Source organism: Alligator mississippiensis, chromosome 2 (assembly GCF_030867095.1).
Source record: "Alligator mississippiensis isolate rAllMis1 chromosome 2, rAllMis1, whole genome shotgun sequence".
Taxonomy (NCBI): Eukaryota; Metazoa; Chordata; order Crocodylia; family Alligatoridae; genus Alligator; species Alligator mississippiensis.
In genome coordinates this window covers 152,523,455-152,541,041 of record NC_081825.1, presented here as the reverse complement: position 1 = coordinate 152,541,041, position 17,587 = coordinate 152,523,455, and the positions used below count along the sequence as shown (strand labels likewise).

Here is a 17,587-nt window from a genome sequence, read left to right as displayed (position 1 = left end):
CGAATGGTCACAAACTACTACAAGATCGTTTCAGGCTGGACATAAGGAAGAATTTCTTTACTGTCCGAGCCCCCAAGGTCTGGAACAGCCTGCCACCGGAGGTCGTTCAAGCGCCTTCATTGAACACCTTCAAGATGAAACTGGATGCTTATCTTGCTGGGATCCTATGACCCCAGCTGACTTCCTGCCCTTTGGGCGGGGGGCTGGACTTGATGATCTTCTGAGGTCCCTTCCAGCCCTAATGTCTATGAAAATTTTTAGAAAAAGAGCTAAAAAAAAAGGAAAGAGACCCCCAAGCCTCATTAAATACAAATTTTGCTACATGAAACTGTCTAATTAGTCTCATTTTCTGAGCTGTCACTATCAACAATTTCTGCTTCTTCTGATCCTTCATTTTCATCATCTTCATGGACTTCTGAAAACTGAAGGCTTACTCAGACTGAGACAAGCTTCTCTACTTTTTTCACCAGTTAGTTTATTTCTTGATTTGGTGCGAGTAATTCCAAACATAGTACCAGTTTCTTTCAAATGTTGCAGAAGATGGAGGAATCTGAAGCAGGCGAGTAGCAAGAGGAGTTGGAGGCTGTGTCGTGCATGGGCCTTGCCACCATGTTGCAGGAGGGATATACTTATCAGAGTCCTAGACTGCATCCCTGGACCAAATACCTGAAGATGTTCTGTATTCTGCAACATTTGAAAGTACCTTTCCAACATCAAGTCCCAAGTGTGTTGCTATTTTGTAATCAAGTCAAATGAAGGAGCAGTGCTATCATCATTAACATTTCTGCCTTTGAATCTTGGAGCCAAGAGATTTGCAGCAGCATGAATTGATTGGCAACAAAATTCTTCCTGTCTGTTAATAAAGTCTTTTTCTTTCACCTTCTGCTGTACTTGTAAGCGGAGATACACTTAGATTCTCAAAAAATAGTTGATTTTATCTGGGCCATTTGGTAAGGAATGTCTGACAAAAGTGCACTGTCTGATTCAGATGCAGTGACTGTTGAAGAATCTTCGGGGAGTTCTGCAGCTGAACCTAGAATGCATCCTCATCAAGTACAGTGTTCCTTATTCTTCTGTGTACTTTAAGATTTTCAGTTATTACTGTTTCTTGAAGAGCTCCTTTGTTTTTTAGTAAACTTTCAAATGAGATCACCACTCCATGCCATATAGTTTGAATGTCACTATTTTATTCTTTGCTTTCTTTTCTTCCTGCTTCTTCTGAAAGACTGCAGCTACAATATGAGTATCTTTTACATGTTTTATAACTTCTTTTGCTTTTCTATAGATCTTCTGCAGAGTGTCCAACTTCATGATGTCATTAAGAAGCAAGTTTAGCCCATGGGATGTGCATCCTTTTACAGTAATATGTGGATATTTATCCATTATGATTTCCCATACTGCTTTCATGTTACTTGCATTGTCAGTAAACAAAGCATATTCTTTACCACTCCTAATCTTCTGTAGGACTTCACATATTTTACTACTGATATACTCTGCAGTATGCCTGTTCTTTCCTGGCTCAATGCTTCTGTAAAAAAAACAAACTGGTTGAGGTGTTATCACAAAGTTTATGATTCCTTTTTTCCGCACGCTTGTCCATCCATCTATAAGTATTGCAAGACACATTGCTTTGTTGATTTTTTCCTTGCACAGATTGCATTACACATTCATATTCTGACTCTAAAAGAGGCTTGCTCAAAGAATATCTGCTGGGCAAATGTTATGATGTCTTAGTAATTTAAAAGTTTCCTGCCAATATGCATTTCCAGTTATTGATAATGGAGTCTCAGAAGAATATATTGCTTTTGCAAGAGCTTGGTCAATTTTTTTCCTGATCTTCAGGTGTCATCTTGTCTACAGCTGGAGCTATTGAGCGTATTTTGTATATAGTTGGTTGCAGTATTTGGTTGCTTGAGGATGTTAATTGGGCAACCATTTGTGATGCTGATGTTATAGAAGAAGCAGCAGCAGCAGTAGGAGGACTTCTGGATTGAGAACGTTGGAAAGAGCTACTTGCACTTTCATCATCATGATCTATCTCCTTCTCACTTATACCCATGAAGGATTTTTTAAAGTCTGCAGGACACTTCTTACATACAAGGATGCGTTTGGTCATCCTCATAGCATTTGGAAGTGCACATTTCATTTGACAGTATTTGCAAATCACATTTTTTCCCCTCAGAATAACTTGCAGTGTGTAAATACTTCCATATGCTAGAAGTTGGTCGCACCATTTTGCTGAGGGGAAAAAAAATAAAAATCTAATTTAGTGGCTAGCTTGCATATATAAACACTAAACTACAGCATGTACAAATTTAGTAATGGATAGAGGAGAGGCCTCTTCAGAGTTAACTGTGAACAACTTCCCTGCCCTGTAGGCCTCACCTCGCTGCTAAGGTTAGGTAATTTGTCACAAAACATCAGATTAGTAGTTTCATGGCGTGGGGTCCCCAGGGATGGCCATGATGACCCTAGGGCTCCATGCTCTGCCCTCTGAGTTCCTTCTAATCTCTCCTGCCATGTCTTGTTGGTTGAAATAATAATTTGGGAGTCTGCCCATGAGTTTGTGTGGTCATGGTCCTGCTGAACCCCACTAGTCCCTGCTGATCTTGGATCCCTTGCTGAGTCTGTCTCAAAGTCAGTGTCTCCCAAGACACCCTAAGACTTATGGGCTAGATGCATGGCTCTAAAACCACCCCTTTACCATGCCCCATGCCTCGCAGATTTACTTAAATGTTGTCCCTTTTGATAAGGCCACAGTACAGCTCAACCTCCTATTGTCCCTGGGCCCTTGGCCCTAGTAGCGGTGCCCTCTGGTGCTGGGCTCACCCGCTGTAGCAGTGCCCTCTGGCATTGGGCTCCCTGTCGGCCTAATGAGGCCTTCTCCTCCTCCCCAAATAGCCTCATCCTGGTCCACCGAATTCAAATAATAACATAAATACCAGCCCCTGGGCTATAACATAACAGCAACATTGGAGATCACACTCTGCCCCTGTAAGTAGGCAAGCTTCTCCCTCAGCAATGTATGCCTCCTAGCCCCAGATATTTTAGGAGCTCCTAGAGCCCATTAGTCTTACCAGCAGCAGAATAGGAAGCCAAGCATATCTGAGAGCATTTCTGCAAAAGCCCCTTCCCCCGGCTGCTGAACCAACCCCAGTCCTCGGGCTTATATGTGCCCAGGGCCCTGTATCCTTCCAGTCAGCTGACCGGGTGAAGGTGCCGGCTAATACCCTGATTAGTCTGCTGCCAAGGCAACCTGCAGCTGTGGAACCCTGCCTTGCTCTCAGGGCTCCCAAGCTAAACTGCCTCTGCTCTTGAAGGAGCAGGCACACCTTAGTGCCCTGCAACAAATAGGAATTCAATTATGAATTTCATAGGTTATGAAAATGTACTAATGCAGCTAAAATATAGTTTAATATACTGAATTCAGAGAAATATTAACTATTACCTTTCAATAAAGAAGTATACTTTTTTCAGCTCCTTTGTGCTGTTTCTTTACTTCTGTGGATCTCAATGTCACAGGGCCAGAAGGAGGCAGGTTCCTTCCAGCTCCAAAACATTTAGACTTGCTCTATCTCCTCTCCTGAGGTTTTTGAGCAAGCAGGGGAATAAGTTCCTTGTTTCTAATCTCTACAGGAAAGAATGGATGCTGTTGCCAGTGTGCACTCCTAGTGTTTTGAGGCCTAGTCAGGAGAACAGGAGCAGAACTATCAACCTCTAGATCAAAAGTCAACAATAGAGGAAGTCCACAAGCAAAGAAGGCACTGAATCCTTCTTCCTTCTCTTGTGAAAATGGCAGTGCTCCCTGGGGGCAGAAATGCATCCTGCTCTTGCTTTTGAGAGTTGTACTGTACTGCTTGTCCTTGGTGTGCAGGAATTGTAATGATCTGATACTGTACATAGTCTTACATATAGGTCTTCCTATTACATAGTTATTAGAAAACATTTTTGGGGAGTAAATGGTAGCAATATATGAACACTTTTTCTTAAAGTTTTGTATTCATAATTGTAAAAGAAAATAGTTCATGAGGTTTTTATAATTTTTCCAAAATTTTTAAATTTTTCCAATTTTTTGAAAAAAAACCCAAAAATAGTCCTCGGAAAAAATTGGAAAAACCCATTTCCCCCCAAAATTTTTCTGGGTTTCTTTCCGGGCCTTTACATCTCTAGCCGACACATTCTAATTAGAATGCATTGAAGCACGTGTGTAGACACCTTAAGATCAGTAGTCTTGACAACTGAAGGCCTGACAACACAGAAAAAACAGGGCAGGGGCTAAAGGCTGGGCAAGGAAAGCAACAAGATAGCCTGAAATCAGTAAGAGTCTGAGGGGTACCACAAGTCTTATGAAGTGATGACCAGCCAAACTTCAAATGAAGGTACAGAAATTATATATTAGAGTTTAGTTGCTTGCAACCAGTAGGACAATCAAACAAGGCTGAATCCAATCAGGCTTCTGTCAGGCCTTGAGCTGAGTGCAAATGCTTGCACTGAATATGTTCACATGGGTTACTATTTTCTTCTGGAAGTAAGGGAGAAATTGCAGAGTACATTTTATCTCTTGACAAAATGGGAAGACAGATATTTCTGTAGTGGAGGAGTGGCAGATAGAGATCTAGTTTGTACTATTATTACCCTGTCAGGTGCTGGTGCAGGCTTGTGTGCTGACAGGAGACCTATAGCTGGGTAAACTCCCCAGGCAAGCACTGATTCCTCCTGTTGCTTCTGCCTCAGTTTCTCTGACAAATACTTGTTTCAGCATCAGAGAAAGCAGTAGGAAGGGCAGATTGTGGAGTGTTGGGTAGTTCTGATGTAAGTAGATCTGTGTATAAAAATCAAAAGTGTAATTTTATTTTTAAAGGAGGAAAAGATTTTTTACTCTGAGGTGCAGTGTAGCCTTCCATTGAGATATTTTGTATCAAAAAAGCTGTGAAAAGTAGAACCACTAAGTACCAATGTATTAAAAAGAAATTATAAGCATCTATCAAATGGAACGTATTCCTTTCTGAGTCTGGTTGAGTGAATATCTTATGATGCCTTTCTATTACTTCATTTCCAACATATTACAAATTTTGTATTATTTAAAATTATTTTAATTCAGGAATTTTTAGAATGGTTGTGGTAATATCCACAGATTGACCCATGACTTCACATTTCTCAAAATACCTACAGACCCACTGAATGATTGGGTTTATTTTTAGACTTTCTGAATCCAAAATTAATGGAAGAAGGTACTTCTTCATTTCCATATGTAGGGGTGACCCCACTGGGTGATGCCAATGATTTTAAAGTGGAAATGCCCAATTCTGATTCATCAAGGAAATCCTGAGAAGGAGCCAAGCCACCATCTTAAAAAAAAATACCCAAAACAAAAAAGCCCTTTGTTTTTGGCTTTCACTTTTTGGCTCTCTTGCTTGCAGTGGCTGCTGCTTCAGCTGTTAGTTTCTGCTCCTATTATAACATGACTGAAAAAAAGTCTGTTTAACGTTACCCTCTCAAGGGAAGAAATCCAGGAATATGCAACCTTTTTTCAGATTCAGCGGGTTGAAACAAATACCTTCTAGGAGTCAGCAAGTTCATCAACATAAAACAGCTGAACTGATAACACTGTTGTGTATAAGTATCACCCATTTCCCGTCTATTTTCTTTTCTGAATTTTATGAGTTAGAAGGCTCTGACTAGCTCAGCATTCTTGGCCTAGTTTTTTTTAACTCTAGCAGATGGCTGTCTCCATGTGTGTAAGTGCACATATGCAAGGTTGCCTATGGGGAGAACCAATGGAATTGAAGAACAGCCCTTACAGATTAGCTCCTAAAATAGTTAAAAGAACTCAACTTTTAACAAACATGCTATTTTGTCATCTGACCTTGGTCCTTTTCCTGCCTGGGGATCAGACATGATGATCCTTTGGAGTCCCTTCTGATTCTACAGTCTATGAATCTATAAATCTTTAAAAGGTCACACAGGTTATTTAATTGATTAAGAGTTCTTTGTTTAATTCAGGGAAAACACATAGGCTAGGGACAGACATTCAAAAAGCCTGAGCCTGAATTGATTCAATCTTTACAGGTTACTCTAACCTGGCTAGGATAAATGAGTTTTGTAACCAGACAGACATCCCAGACATGCAGGCACATGCCTGGAGTGGCTCAGGCTAGAAGCCAGGGAGCGCTAGAGCAGCCCTCCCCTCCCTTCCACAGAGCTGAGATGAGGGGGGACATGACTAGGCCCTGGCAGGACACTCTGATTAGGGAGAGGTTCCCCTCCTCCTAACCAGCCCAGCAGGGAATGTTTATCACCCCTAACTCAGTGTTTATCACCCCATTAGGAAAACAAAAGAGGGACATTACCAGCTATCTGTTGATTCTACCTTTGTCCCATGTGCCACAGCTCAGAGGTAGCCAGAATGTGGTCTGCTGGCTAATGCTGAGAGCTGTCTGTGTGGGATGGGGGAACGCCTGCTTAACAGAGAGTGGGGAATGGTGGGGGAGGAGGGAGCAGAAGCCAGGTAGTTGCCTTCAGGGACTGCCAGAGCTGCAGCCAGGGAGCAGAGGGAAGGGTCCAGCCCTGCTGTGGAGCAGAGAGTCCTGCCCAGCCCAGAGAGCAAGCCAGGATGCTCAGAGAGTCTGATTTATCTTATATCAGCAAGGGGTCTGGGACAGACATTGCATAAATTGGTTTGAGCCAAATCAGTTAAGTCTAATACTACATTCAACCAAGTTTATCTTAAACTGGTTTCAGCCATTCTCAAACTGGTTTATGTGCATTGAACATCTGTTCTGTTACAGGTTTAAACCAGTTTCTGAACACCTGTCCCTAGCCATAATATTTTTACTGAAGTTTGTCTTGTGAATATTATATGTAACAGACTGTTTTTACCTAACCAGCAATAATTTCAGCCCCACAACAAGTTGTATTGGTGCCCAGGGCAAACCCTGTGAGAGAGTGTAGGGGAGGGGCATGCAGATTCTGAGAGCAGGGGGAGGGGAGGGGCAGAGGGTGTAGGTCTGAGAGTCAAGGTTGCAGGTATAGAAGTCTGAGAGTGGAGGGGGTGGGGGGGAGGGTGGGTAGGAGGCTGCCAAGATGTGTGCTCTGCATGCCATGGTTCTATTATTCTTAATGCAATAGCATCTGGGACTGCTTTGAGGTTCCTCCCAGGGAGTGGACTTTGTGGGGATTGAGGGTGATTCTAGTGCCCCTCCTAACTTAGTGACCAGGGCAGGTGCCCCTTTGCTGCTAGGTATTTCTACTTTGCTGGTTTCATGCCAAGAAAAAGGCCCCTGGCAAAGTGGAGGCATCCATCATAGATGTGTGTGAAAATCTCACCAAATATCTTCAACCTCTTTATGTACCTAAATACCTTTAAAAATTGGGCATAAGACTTCTAAAGTGCTTTTGAAATTTTCATTGTAGCTAAATGGGTGCTTGGCAAAGCCTGGATAAAGCTGAAATTGTATTTCTGAGATGGAATGCTCTTTGGGTGACATGCTTTACCCATGTTTAGTAGAGAAAAGCTCTGCTTATTGTTTTGAGATGGAAGCAATTTAAATGAAGATTGCAGTGTCTCTGGAGAAAGCAGCTTTCCCTTGTCATAGATTGTAAGCTTTTGAGCAGAGATTTTTTCTGTGTTTTGTACAGTGCCTAGCACAAATGATGACTCCTGGTGGGTCCTCTAGGTGTTATGGTAAAACAAGTAATAATAATCTGTAATCCAGCTTCTACTGCTTTTTTGTTTTCATTGTTATTAGGTAGGGGAATAAGGGACCTCAGGAGGTCATCTAGTTCAACCCGCTGCTCAAAGCAGGACCAACCCCAGCTAGATCATCCCAGCCAAGGCTTTGTCTAGCTGGGTCTTAAAAGCCTCCAAGGATGGAGATTCCGCAACCTATTTGGGTAACCTTTTCCAGTGTTTAACTACCCTCCTACTGAGAGAGTTTTTCCTAATATCTAACCTAATCTTCCCCTGCTGCAACTTGAGAACGTTGCTCCTTGTTCTTTTATCTATTACCACTGATAGACCATCTAGCTCCATCTTTTTTGAAACCACCCTTCAGATAGTTGAAGACTGCTATTATATCCAACCTCAGTCTTCTCTTCTCCAGACTAAATAAGACCAGCTCCCTCAGCCTGTCCTCACATAAGCCATGTGCCCCAGCCCCCTAGCCATTTTCACTGCCCTCCACTGAACTCTCTCCAAATTGTCTACATCCTTTCTGTAGTGGGGAGCCCAAAACTGGACACAGGACTCCAGATGTGAGGGAGCTGTCAGTTTGTGTACCAGTTGGAGGGAAAAGCAAGGTCTATTCTCTGTTAATTTGTGAAATTTTAGATATGAATGCATCACGGGAATCAGATTTTTAGGAAAGACTAGGGACTATTTGGACAAAGTAAATGACCAGATAGAGTTTTCCCAGGAAGCTCTGTAGATATTGACAGTCTTGAAAATTTAACCCTTTTTAGGTGACTAAATGAGAGCGCTTCTGATAATCTGGCCTTGAATCTTTAATGCATGGAGTCTAACTGCACTTCCCAAGCCAATTTCACTAACACGCAAGCTGTCCCTGGATATGAATGAGCAGCCAGAGCCCTGTATAATACTGAAAGGAAGAATGGAAGAATCATTCATGTGTATGTAGGGTATGTGCATTGTAGGCACAAAGTTAGATTGCCTGGGTATCTTTGATTTTTTTTGGCTTTGTTTCTTGTTCAACATGGGCTTCAGTCCCTGTAGTGGAGTGCAGATATCTGGAAGCAGATAAAACATAGTCTCTGAAATTGTGTTGCTCACAGGCTGGGAAGCAATGATTGGTTTAGTAAGTTGTTTTTGATTGCTTTTGCATGTAGCCAAACTGTTTTATGAGCTAATCAGAATGCATGTTTTCTATTGCATTGCACTGAATGTAAAGGCTATGGAATGCGGTTGGGCATAATAAAGGCGCATAAGTAATAACTTCTGTCCTTCCACAGTGGAATCTGATGTGAGAAAACAGGGTAAAACCTTAATAAGCAACAAATGAACTACAGCTAGGTCCTTAATTCTAGCTGTACTGCCGCTGTGGTATTATTAAATGATACCATTTCATGTCTTACGATTTACGTGGGATTTAGAGAGATTGTAATGGTTCCCGTGTCTACCCATTGATGTACTCTCACTTTTGTCCTATCAACAGGGTACTTACTTTACTTTCCCTGACTAACCTTCAGCTCCCTGTACAGTGACATATTATTTATTTATTTATTTATTTTCTACAGTGGCTGAGAAGACCAAAGAACAGGTGTCTAATGTTGGGGGAGCTGTGGTGACAGGAGTGACAGCAGTTGCACAGAAGACAGTGGAAGGAGCAGGGAATATTGCTGCAGCCACTGGCTTGGTGAAGAAGGATCAGTTGGCTAAACAGGTTTGTTTAATTAACAACTTTTAAAGATAGGATTATAAACCTCTGTAATGGAGAGCCACTGTAAATTCTAAGGAGAATCGGTTCTTGGCAAAAGGAAAACATGCATCTTCCTTGCTCTGGTGAAGGTATTTTTGCAATGAAATTTATGTTATGATATAAAAATGAAAAATCTGAAAAACAAGTATGTTGTTTTATAGCTTGATTTTGAAAGATACTGGAGGGATTTAGGAACTTCAGGGGGAATTTGGTACCTAATTTCCTTTGGTCCCTTGAACAGACCAGCCTAAACATGGAGGAAGATTTTGAACTGTATGTTGGTAGTGCTTCTAAACTCCAAACCCTCAAATTGGCTAAACTAGAAGCCTGAGACTGAATCATTTGACAGCAATGATCTTGGAGCACACCAGGGATTGAACCAGGTATCTCTGCAACTAAAAGCATAAGCAACTCATATCTTCCATGGATTGAGTTTAAAAGGGCCCTGTACTCACCATAGGATACATTCATGTGCTCATAATTTTTATATGCTTAGAAACAAAGTTTGCAGCAGACTCCAATCTCTCTGTTTGTAATGAGGTGAATTCAAATAGCCTCTGAACTTCCCTGGACTTTGACAGTCATCTTTAGTGGGCGTATCTACATGTGCATTAATGTGCGATGAAGCCTAATGTGCCTTAAGGGCAATGCCCCTTAAGGCGCATTAAGCAGGCGTCTACACATGTATGCCTTACGGCACCTTAAAGAGGCTTGCTGGGTGAACACCTTTGCAGGCTGCCCTGGTCAGCACTCTGGACAGCTCCCCACACGTCTGTGCTCTAAGCCCTTCTTTAGCAGATGAAAGCAGGCAGGAGCAGGGGTGTTGATGTCATTAGTGTTTGCCTTTGGGCAGGGTTCCTGGCCGGCAATGCAGCACTGTAGGCAGTGGGACACCTCACTGCCTGCCCGAGATTCAGGCACACTTAGAAGCTGCCCTGTGGCTCCCCACAGAGAGAGCAGGTAGGTTGGGTCTTTGTCTACCCCAGCACCCGGCACTGCATTGCTTGCTCCAGCCTGGTGTGGTTTTCTCTGGTGTGACTCTATCACTGGGCACAACTTTCCCCTGCACACACTGCACCCAACGTGCTGGGGCTGAGCCTTGAGGAGCTGATGCCATCCACTTCCCTGCCGACACTGCCTGTGAGAGAGGCAGCCTCAGCTCCTCCAGGTTCAGGCCAGGCACACTGGGTGCAGTGTGGGTGGGGGGAAAGTTGTGCTGGGTGCTGGAGCTGTGCCAAAGAAAGCTCTGCCACACTGGAGCAGGCAATGCCATGCCAGGTGCTGGGGTAGATGCAGACCCAGTGTGCCTGCTCTCTGTGGGGAAGCCACAGCGCCAGCTTCTAAGGGCACCTGAATCCCGGGTGGGCAGTGAGGTGTCCCACTGCCTGCAGTGTTGCATTGCCCAGCCGGGAACCCCGCCCTGGGACAAAGGCATGTTCTTTGTTCTTCTGCCATTCTTCCTGGAGCTGCTTGACAGCAGCCCGTGGCTCCGTATGCTTGGCTGCAGCAGGTGCAGCTGACAGCGTTAAGGCACTGTACCGCATCTACACTTGGCTTATGGCACCTTAACTTTCAAGCGTAAATTTGATACCAGTTTTATGCAGGTATCAAATTTACTCCAAGATCACTCTAAGGCACCATATTTAAGGCACATTAAGGATGGGCATGTGTAGACCCATCCTTAACGCGCCTTAAATATGGCCACTAATGTGATGTTAGTTTCCTTATGTCATCTTAAGGGCACACGTGTAGACGTGTCCAGTGTGTCATAACTGCAGTTATTTTTGTTTCAGCACAGAAATTGTTCTATACTGACAGTTACCTCATTTTGGTTTCTGAAACATTGCACTTGCATCCTATTACTTACAAAGGGAAAATATGTGATTTTGTATATTGAATTATGGTAACTGTTGAAAAATAATGATTATTTAATGATGATCAGTGTGTTATTGTTCTTTTGAGGCAAAAATAGCCACAGAGAGAAGAAACCATATCACTATGTTCTGTTTTATGTACAACTATATTTTAGTGTTACAAAAAGGAGAAAAAAGAAAATAGCTTTTTCAAAAGAATGAGTTTTAAATGTTGACCACTAAACTGCATTTAGATTGAAAAGTTGATCTGTGTGATTTTTCCCCCCAGTTTGTGTCTAGATAATTAGTTAATACTAATTTCTTTCAAATAACGCTTCTGCATTCTCATTATCTGTTATTAAAATGCACTTTGTCTTTATGAACCCTATGTCTGTTTTAGAAAAAGGCATCATGCATGGTGAGTGGAATGTTTGGTGCAAAGAACTAGATTAGTTTAAAAAATATTCTACTAGTGGTTTTGTTGTTTGAAGCAATTTTAATCCTGGTTTTTAATCCTTTTCTGTTCATGTATAGAGAAAATGCTGCTTCATGTGGTCTGAACTCCTTTTAGGAGCTATTTAGAAGATTAAGAAAACAGACTAACTGCTCCGTTATTTAGAAGACTGCTGAAATGCTGTAAAATTCTACATCCTTAATTTCTTACAAGTTTGGCAGGATCTCTCCAGTGGCTTTACAATGAAATTTGTGTTGTTTCCTGTGAGGTGCACTGTTTGAAGCATTCATCTCAGTAGATATCTCGTAGGTGTCAGACTTACTACAGTATAACTTTAAATTTTTCTGATTCCTGGCTTTTAAAATTGTAACCTTAATTTAAATTAACCTACTTTTATAATACAGATCCCCTGAATATCCTTTCTTTCCTGATTTTGGATAATTTAATTTTACGTACTATAGAACTGACATAACTACAAAACTCTACATCTTCGATAGAATAAAATCATGTTTGTAGAACAGAAAACATCCATAATGTATATTTCTATTATTTGAAGACTATGGGATAATACAGTTATGATACAATAATTATGTATTTCAAATATACAAAATCAGTGATTCTGTTGCTTATATGGTCATTATTTATTTATTTATTTAATTAATTTTAGGCTCTCTAGGTAAGTAGGCAATTCAGAAGATTAGCATCCAGATTTCTTAGGCTGCTCTGCAAATCTTTGCCTTACTGTGTTTGTAAGAGTTGAAGCCATCTAGAAAGTGTCAGCTTACAAAATTCAGCCAGTTTTAAATCTTTTTATAGCTTTTTATGACACATAATATAAAAATGAGTTTAGTCAAATTTTCCACTTAGATTCACATTTTGTTTTATGCAAGATATGGAAAACATCTGCTACAACTGGGTGTTTTTCAAATAACAGGGAGCATGTAAAAGTAAGGAAATATTAATATAATTTGTAAACGTAAGGAAATATGAGTGTAATTTATGTAATGTATCCATGTACTATGCTATTTGAGTGGGTCAAATCTCCTGATAGTCCATATAGATGATAGGAATCTTTTGCTGCTTCCAGAAGATTAAGTCCTTTAGATAAGTGTGCCTTTGGTTCCTAGGTTCTATTCCTGTTGATATCATTGTAATTTGGGTTCACATAAAACAAACAATCTTGTATCTCTCTATGCCAGCTCAGGGCTTGGTTATTGCCATTACATGAAAACCCATATGTATGATTTGACAGGAAAACTAGAAATCAAGCAGAATTATTTAGAAGTGGACAAAAATGTTTTTACAAGCTGGAATTCTTTTGCACATTTGACTACAGGAAGTTGCTGGTGTAGCATCATTTGAATTTGCCTCCAACTTTGTGACAAATTGGCTTGCTCAGCTTATTAGCTAAGCACTTGGACCTGGATTGTACAAGTAATAATGTGCGAGTAGGCTGTCCTTGGCTCAGTTGGACTGAATATGAATATTGAAGACCACCTGCACAGAATCAGTTGCAGGATCAGGGGACATGATAAGAATGGGATTTGTGATCTATGAATATGTGGGAGCTGGCTGCCTCAACTGTTGAGCACTAATATCCATTTTGTGTAATTTCTTTTTTCTTCATTAAAGCTAGAAAGATATTGTCATTTGGTTGATATGTAAGTTTGAAGCAGGACAGAAGTGACACATAGGAAGAACTGGGGTTCTCCTTTAACCAATTTGGGCTTGATTCCCTCTAAATTTATAGTAATGATTGCATTCCACCTCTGTATGCTGTATATTTATCTCAAACCTGTTGTTTTCTGTTGATTTTTTCCTTAGGGACCTGGTTGCATCTATGAAGTTTTATATTACTGATTAACCATTTCACTAGATGAGCTGTGACTGGCATTAGTTTCTTGGGCAGACAGCAGTTTGTTTGTGCCTTTCAAATTGCTGATTTGGAAAAAAAGGGTTATGGGCCTAATGAAATGAATGTGTTCATGTGTAGGGGCAAGGATATTAGTGGAATAGACTCTCCAAGCAGATTTTTGGGGAAATGCTTGCTGTGGAAGCCTGCATCTACCTGCATATATTTGTCTTTAATAATTCTTCCTCTCAGAGGTTAAAAGTTATCTGTGTGTCACTCTCCATGTCCTGGGAGCATGAAGAATAATGATAGTGATATAAATGGGCTTTGTCTTAGAAAGCTGCTTTTACAATGAGCTGTCAGCCTAAATTCTGACAGCATTATAAACCAATGTAAACTTTGAGTAGGAAGTAGTGACAAATCGAACTAATGACTGACAGGGCCAATTTATTGGCACACTCAGTACTGCATAACAGTTTGAGTCTTTAGAAGGCGTTCTCTTGCAAATAGCAAAGCAAGAATAGTCACGCTTTATATTAAGCTGAGGAGTTGTTTAAATATGGTTAATGAATTATAGGCGGATGTTTTAATAAGCATATAATTGATTCTTATAGCTAAGTATAAGCTAAGTATAGGAATAAGTACAGACAGGCAAAAAGCCCAAGGCTGAATCGATTCAGTCTTTGCAGGCAGGTTGTCTAAACTTCAGAGATTAAACTGAGAAACTACTGGACAGACATTTACTTTTGATTCAGGAAATGCAGCCACATACCTGCAGTGGCTCAGGCCAGAAGCTGGGGGGTGCTACAGCATGGATCTCTGGCACATAGCCAGCATGGGCTGTGTGTTCACTTCCTCTTCCTGCTGCCCCCAAGGTTTCTGGGATTTGCAGTCCAGAATCACAGGACTCTGCAGGGTTGCTCATCACTTCCTCTTCCTGATTCCAGGTGCACCTAGGATTTGTAGTCCACAATTGCAGCCAGCAGTAAGTTTGTACCAGGGCAGGGCAGGGCAGGGCAGCTGTGTACTCGGGGAAGGAAAGTTTAACCCCCTTCTTCCCTGGCCCCAGCCCCCAGCTGGGGTTTGCCGGGTGGGGGGGGGGCAGTTCCTGTCTCCCTCCCTCCCCTTCTCCCCCCAGCCCTTGTCTGCTGGAGCAAACAGCACAGCCCAGGGCTAGAAGCCACAATGGGATGTTGTGGGGCTGTGATTTAACTTGAACTGGAAGGGGTCTGGGACAGAAGTTTCATAAACCAGTTCAGCCCAAATCAGTTAATTCTGATACTAATTCAACCAGGTTTATCTTAAACCAGTTTCAGCCATTTTGAAACTTTTATGTGCAAGTTGTATGCAGTCCAACTGAGCCGAGAACAGCCTACTCGCACATTATTACTTGTGCAATCAAGGTAGGGGGCTTTTGACCTGGCACCCTACTTTCAGGGGACTAGAGTCAAGACTGGGGAGTTCTCCTGGACAGCTGTGTGATCCTAGACCCAATGTCTTTCTGAGAGAGCTATGGGTCTAAAGGCATTGCTGCAGTGGGTGTCAAAGACTGCTGCCCCCCCAACACGGGACCTCTGGCTCTTTGGCTCCTGAGGCCATGTCTCCCCTGTCAAGAATCATGGACCTGCAGCCCTCAGCAATGCCTGGCACTCATATCAGGCAGCTGGCCTGAGCTGGAGGCCTGCTTATCCCAGCCAAGGCTGCCCTGCTCCCCTGCAGTGTGACCCAGGCTAGGACTGGAGCCATTAGTAGTGGAAGAGCTTCCCCTGGGGCCTCCCAGTGGGAGGATGGATGATCTGGGGCCACTGGGCTCTGCTACCAGAAGCTGCTGCAGCAACCACCTGGCCCAGTTATGCACCTTAACAGCCTGGATCTAATCACCCTCTGGCCTATCCATTTTCCATTTTCCCCATACATGGCCCAATTTGTTTCCTGAGCCAGTATCACAGGCCCTGGTGACAGGAGTCACTGGTGCACAGCCTTAGCTCAGAGGCTGCAACCAGAGCTTGTAATGTCTCCTCTTCATTTTGCTAATATGTTGTATACACATCTTTCATTTGTTCAGCGGGTGTTCAGCCACCTGTCCTGGACTCAGCATGCTGGCTATCACAAGCTGGCCTTCTACATATAGGTGTAAATCCTGCAGACAAGAGGGAAGGGTTGCTTAGCTTGCACAAGTGGGAAAGTTGAGGGGGCAGGTCTGGTGCTTGAATGGGCCTGCAATTGCAGGAGGAGGGCTGGGGGTTGCTCTGAAGGGTTAATACAGCCTGCACCATGAGAATTGGAATCAGCCAGTACCCACTGGAACTTACCCATGAATTGGACCTGAGGGAGTAGGGGGGGAAAAGTGCTGTTGGGCCTTGTGCCTGGTTCAAGTCCCAGGAGTGGCCATGACATCACCTGGTGGCCACATAATTCCTGCTTCAGCTAGAGTTCTAAGGGCCCCCATCCATTACTCACCCACCACACCTTTGATGTTATTGTTTTATTGGGAGAGAGGCTGCCTGAGGGACCCAGAGTGAGCCTGCAGTAGTTCTCCTCTGTTAGGCCTCAGTCTTTGCAGCCCTCCACCCTTTTTCTCTTGCTGAAACTTTTAGCTCCAGTCCATAGTACTGGACTGAGCTTCTGGATCCTCAGCTTCTTGTTTGGCCCTTTGAGGTCTTTATCTCTGCCCTCTCTTGGTCTCTGCTCTGCTTGGGCACTGGGCCCTCTGGCCTCCAAGTTTATCCCTGTTCTGGGCTCCAGGCCCACTGGCCCCCAGTCTATGCCTTTTATAATTCTGGGCATGCTTGGTGCTATCAGATTGCCCCTCTGGGTGCTAATGGACTTGCAAACTACCTTTCACAGACCCACCCAAACCACTGGACTCTGTCCGAGTACCTGGTTCCCCCCAGGCACTGGACCTTCTCTTGCATGTCTACTCCCTCCTGGTCCCCCCCCCCAGGCACCACACCAAATTGAAGCCAAAATACAAGGCCTTCTGGCTATAATTAAACTACCCAACCCTCAGCTTCTACTCCTGCTGTCGCCAAGCCTAGCATGCTCCCAATCTGGCTGTCAGCCACAAGCACCTCTGCAGAACTCTTCCCTTTTCAGCCTCCAAGGTCAGACTACTTGGCCTAGCTCTGGCCCTGGCTTATCTCCCTCAGGCCCTGCCCATTTCCAGTCAGGTGACCTTCCAAAATTGCCTGCAGGTGCCTTCTAATTAGTCTCATTAATTGAACTTCATGGCAACCCAGCCCTGGTTGTGCCCCATCCCCCTTGCAGGGCTCCCCTTGGCTCTTTCTCTCTTAAAGTGACAGAACACCCCATGCTGTCTGTCACAGGCTGCTTGCCAGCCTGTTGAGCTGCCCAACATGGCAGCCACCATGGCAGCAAGAGCTGAGAGGCTGAGACAATGGTTCCCATGTGGGAATCCTTCCATCACATGTGTTGCTTTCCAGGAGTGGCAAAGAGGAAGGTCTGAGGGATTTTTGACAGGGGGAATTTTCTTTTTTTTTCCTGCAGGAGTTGTCAGACATAGCTGCATGGTATCTCCTACCCCTGACCTAAGAGTGCTTTCTGCCAAGGCTGCTATGTACCCTTCTGCCTGATGAGCTCAATAAATACTATTGATGCTTTTTTGTGAGTAGCTTGGGGAGAGGTGGAGCTGTTTATGCACAAGTGCTCAGGGTATCTGTGCTTAGGCTAGAATGTCTCATGGAGCACAGCATGGCCCTGACAGAGATGGCAAGAATGTCAGTTAGGCAAATTTATGATCCCATTTAATGGGACATGCTCTCAAGTACCCAAGAGTGGGGGAGGGGAACCTAGTGCCTTGGCTGGGCTCCAGGCTTCAGGTGGGAAGAGTGGGGGTGGGGGGAAAGCAGGCAATTTACCCTTCCCTTATGCCTCAGCATTCCTGGCCCCCTTCAACTCCAACCCCTAGGTGGGCTTCTCAGCCATAAAGGCCTGAGAGAGGGGTATGACCATAGGGTCACTCTTTTCCCATAGT

The 17,587-nt window shown here is 43.3% G+C and overlaps 1 protein-coding gene across 3 annotated transcripts in view; it reads left to right on the top strand.

Annotated features, from left to right (window-relative positions):
* The window catches only part of SNCA (synuclein alpha), a 175,127-nt gene that overhangs the window by 32,525 nt on the left and 125,015 nt on the right, over positions 1-17,587 (top strand). For 2 of the 3 annotated variants that reach the window (XM_019488099.2, XM_006261248.4), the window contains exon 4: positions 9,253-9,398. In XM_019488099.2, the coding sequence (XP_019343644.1) occupies positions 9,253-9,398 (146 nt within the window). Of the gene's footprint in view, positions 1-9,252; positions 9,399-11,821; positions 12,264-17,587 lie in introns of those variants that run through there. The other variant, XM_059722319.1, reaches the window with a different exon arrangement.